Source organism: Chanodichthys erythropterus, chromosome 23, assembly GCF_024489055.1.
Source record: "Chanodichthys erythropterus isolate Z2021 chromosome 23, ASM2448905v1, whole genome shotgun sequence".
Classification (NCBI taxonomy): domain Eukaryota; kingdom Metazoa; phylum Chordata; class Actinopteri; order Cypriniformes; family Xenocyprididae; genus Chanodichthys; species Chanodichthys erythropterus.
The window spans coordinates 22,257,210-22,261,500 of record NC_090243.1 but is presented as its reverse complement, the minus strand read 5'-3'; the positions used below and the strand labels follow the sequence as shown (position 1 = coordinate 22,261,500).

At 35.7% G+C, this 4,291-nt stretch overlaps 1 protein-coding gene across 2 annotated transcripts; it reads left to right on the top strand.

Moving 5' to 3' along the window:
• The first annotated feature begins 1,056 nt into the window (after positions 1 to 1,056).
• LOC137014239 (uncharacterized) lies at positions 1,057 to 3,867 on the top strand. Of its 2 annotated transcripts, XM_067378445.1 has the most exons (7): positions 1,057 to 1,098; positions 1,208 to 1,273; positions 1,369 to 1,553; positions 2,099 to 2,253; positions 2,417 to 2,880; positions 2,996 to 3,204; positions 3,403 to 3,867. In XM_067378445.1, the coding sequence occupies exons 2-7, from the start codon at positions 1,258 to 1,260 to the stop codon at positions 3,610 to 3,612; spliced, it is 1,239 nt and encodes a 412-aa protein (XP_067234546.1). In that variant the 5' UTR covers positions 1,057 to 1,098; positions 1,208 to 1,257; the 3' UTR covers positions 3,613 to 3,867. The 2 variants fall into 2 exon arrangements, with proteins under 2 accessions (XP_067234546.1, XP_067234545.1); XM_067378444.1 differs by lacking the exon at positions 1,057 to 1,098 and having other exon boundaries at positions 1,113 to 1,273.
• Positions 3,868 to 4,291: the final 424 nt, after the last annotated feature.

Below are 4,291 nucleotides of genomic sequence, written 5' to 3'. Positions count from 1 at the left end.
TTGTAAAAGCTGATCTTCTGCAGAATCACAGTTCTGCTGTAATCAATAATGTAAATCTAACTCAGAGATTGGGCTCTAAATGAGTTCAGTGATTCAGATCAAATAATGTTTATGTAAAAACATAACCAACTCCTGATCATCTTTTAACTTTGCTTGTCTGGTTGGTTTTAATGGAGTTAAAACTGCCCAAACAAAATCTAATATTAAAAAGTCAAGGGTCAAGAGCTCAACTAAAACAAACTCTGACCTCGATGATTGAAACTTAAAAATTGTGATTTTCTCCTTTGGTGATTCTGCATGTTATCATCAGGTGTCTTCAATAATGCTCAATCATCACTCAATTAATCGCTTATTTATCTCATTAATGCTTCAGTGGGTGGAATAAAAATATGGCAGGACTTTTACTTTCTGACCCCTGGAATCTCCACCTCTGCTTCTTTCCGTCAGTGATTCTAATTGTTAACAGGCTTATAAAGGCTCAGATGACTCCATATTTAATATACACAGATTTTGTGGCTCAGTTAAGGTCCAGTTCTGGTGTATTTCTTTGCTCTTGGCTGACATGTGGTATTGCTATGGCTTGCTTGTGGCTCAGATCTGGCAACCAGAAATGGCCCACAAAAGGACCGTAATTCAGTGCAGCATGTGGGCCAGATCATCATGCCACATGTGCCAGATCTGGGCCAACACAATGTTGCTCTGTGGGCTGTTACCGATTTTAACCAAAAGCTATTGGCCAATTCCAATACTGATACAAACATTTGTCACTTGCTCACTTGTTTGAACTTTGGAGGACATTCTATTTTGGTTATTTTATGGTCGTGGAACGTTAGAAAGAGGACATTTGAGAAGTTAACAGAACGTCCTATAGTTCCCTGTCCTGAATGTTCCCTGATGCTGTTTACTAGTGAAACCCTATGAAACCGTGATTCAAGGTGGCCCCAGCCCCCCACACACCGAGGTTCAATTCCAGTAAGCACAGTCACACTCAATTATCTCATGTTGCTTTGGAAGTCATTTTCTCTGAGGGCGGAGAAGTAATGCCTCTAGTATAAAAGCACCAGATACCTTGTTCTCCATTTCACTTACTAAAACAAAGTAAGTCAGTTACACTTAACATTTTTATCATAATTTACAGATATCCTTCCAGTTATATATTGTACTTTCTGAAACATTTTTAAACCAAACAAAACTGTTCTGCTTTCAGTACATTGTAGGACATTTCATTGCACAAATTTTTGTGTAAACCGACCAAGGATGGCTGATAGCAAAAGCAAGTATTATCTTATTTCATCAAACAGATTTGAAAACAATACCAGCCATCATTTTTTAGTCTTTGAAAATATAATTTTTTTTTTTTTTCACCAGTGGCTGTGACCCAATGGAGCCCAGGGTTTGTACAAGATCTTCTCCCTGCTTCCGAGAAGACAGCCCTTCTCTACCAGCTCTCTTACCTGTGCCTGGCCAACTTCCCCAACCTGGAGAGAATCATCCGGAGTCGGGCTGTGGAAACCCAGCTTCTGTTTGGCTCCTCTGATGCAACGATGTTGAAAGTAAGTTTCAGATTTCTCTTGATTTCAGTTTTTTCATCTCTGTCACCTAGCAGAAAGAAAAACTGAAAAACTGTGAAATTTGTGTCAATTCAACAAACATGTCTGGTCTGTAGTGAATAGCATGCCATATTCTATCTTTTTAACTAGAGATTGAATTTAGCTAAATTGGTTATGAGAGTCTGTTATGAGTAACTGAAAATAAATATGTATTTTATAATGAGTCACAATTTTATAACGTGAGCCATGAAATACATTTTTAACTGACATTTTAAAGTCTTGTATAACCTAATAGTTTGTACACTTCATTGTGGTTTGATATGCTTCTAATAAATTTAGCATTTCTTACATTTTTATAACTTTAAACTTTTAAATTAAATTATAATAACAACAATAAATGCAGCAGCATTATAAACAGCATTTCAGGAAGATTTACAGGAAAAATTCAGACAATAAGAATTCTGAATCTTTCGTCACCATCAGTGTGAATGTCGTTTTTTAAAGTCTAAGATACTAAGATAAGATCTTGTGTCACTTGATTCTCACAGTGTATTTTGACCAGTGAAAACCTGGTTCAATCGCTGTTTCCCATGTTGACGAAAGCTGTGGAGAAAAATAAGGCGTTTTTGGCAGTTAAATTCCTAGGAAAAGCACAAGTCTGGATCAAAGACATTATCGTTGAAGTGGACAAGATAGTGGAAAAGTAAGAATGTTTTCCTCATGAAAACATATTTTAAAATACTTTGAACAACTGAATTATTCTTCTACGTGCAACTGCTATAATTAGGAAAGTATGAACATTTAGTTACACCAGCTCATTGTCATAAATGCTAATTTCAATGCAACATTTCTTCAACATTGTATAGGTATGATTTACACAACAAAGATGTAGCATTGTGCACCAGTGATGTTATCAAGGAGAAAATAGATACAGATAAAAAGATTACAGAACAAGACCAGGAGTTAAAGCAAACTGAAATAACCCTGAATGGTCTAAAATGTGAACTGAAAAAAGTCACAGAAGAGCTTGCTGAAACTGAGAAAAAGATAAACAGCAAAAGCCAAGAGATTCAAGAATTTGCCAGATCCATAACCAAAACAAGTAAAGGCCTCGGCATCTTCTCTGCACTTGTTCCATTCATCGGGATGATTGTTAAAAGCATTTATGATGCTGTTCATGATCCTAAAAATATTGCACAAATGAAGGCTCTTGAAGCTGAATTGAATATCTTAATCGCTGATAAAACTGCTCTGAAACAAAAGGAGTGGCAGCTCCAACTCAAGATCATTGATTGGCAGATGAAGGCTGCCCAAGCCAGTTTTGACAAGAGTGAGTCTGTTTTCTTAAGTTGTTTTAAGTTATGCTTAAGACTGTGCCAAGATTCAAGTGTAGTTTAAGAAGGGAGTGAACGTGTGGCTTGTCTAAACATATTTTCCCTCTGCAGATTCCATACCTGACCCCATCTATCTAAATGATGTTCAGAGTAGCTTGTCAAAAATTCAGGCCATTCTGATTCAGCTTAAACACTTCTGGCTGAGTGTTGCTCAAATGCTGGACTACCTGGAAAAAAAGACCTTTGTTGGAGAAGATCTTATTGACGACCTTGCTGACCTAAAAGATGAATTTCTAAAATCAATCAAAATAGCCGAACAGGTAAAATTCATGTTTACATGATTACAAAAACATTTCCAGTAAGATATTCTAATATATTTATTTATTAATTTTTTAAATTTTTTTTATTTGTACCCGAGGGAAGGCTTCAGGTTTCGCTTCTAAATGACAGTCTCATTGTGTCCAGCCATGACGAATGTTTTATTTAAATGTTAATGTGTAAATGTTTTATTTCCACAGGCTTGGGGCAGTTTTGGTGCAGGCTGTAAGAAAGCATCTGTCATCTTTAACCACCAAACTAAAGATGCCTACAAGTTTCTGGAGGTCAGTCCTTCCTCTCTCAACAAGGTGGAGTGGGAAAATGAGTACAAATGTGTAAAGGAAAGACTGGAGAAAATAGACCCACCAAAAAGTGTGCCAGTCAGTGTTGAAGTTGCCATTTGTCAATGATCTACAGAGCGCTGACACACACAAGTACATCGTCCCTATTTGATTTCTGTCTCGTGATGCTGGTAACCTGCTGATGATGTTTAGCTTTGTTAAATACTGTACTTGTAAACTGCAGAGTTCTACTCGTATACATAATATCTAAAACACTCTTTATGTATACTCCTGTCCTCATGTGTCATCTCTTTATGAGCTCTTGCAAAAAGACTCTTGTTTAATGGATTTGAATGGATAAAAATGGATGAATAGTTTTCCAAATAAAGTTTGATGACATCAGTATTGACTTGTTTTTGTTTTAAATAATCTTACATGTCTGATTTTTTTGTAATGTCCAAAGTCATAGATTTAAGTTTCTGCAGCAAATATTTTGTCATCTCAAACTGCTTTTGATGTCACTAGATGCACAAAAATAGTCAAATTATACAGGTTACAAAATATTTACTTATTTCTTTCGGATAATGAATAAGCTCTCTTATGCACAGTTTACCATAATGATTACTATATCACAACATTCATTCACTGGTGATACAAATCACACAGTTGGCTAAAATGTATTAATTTAAACAGTGTATTAATTTAAGGCATTAAAGTATACATTGAAGTATACATATTGTTAGCAAATGATTATATTTCTATTAGTTTTAGCATTGGTGCATGTTGATTCAGAGTTTGCATCAAATGA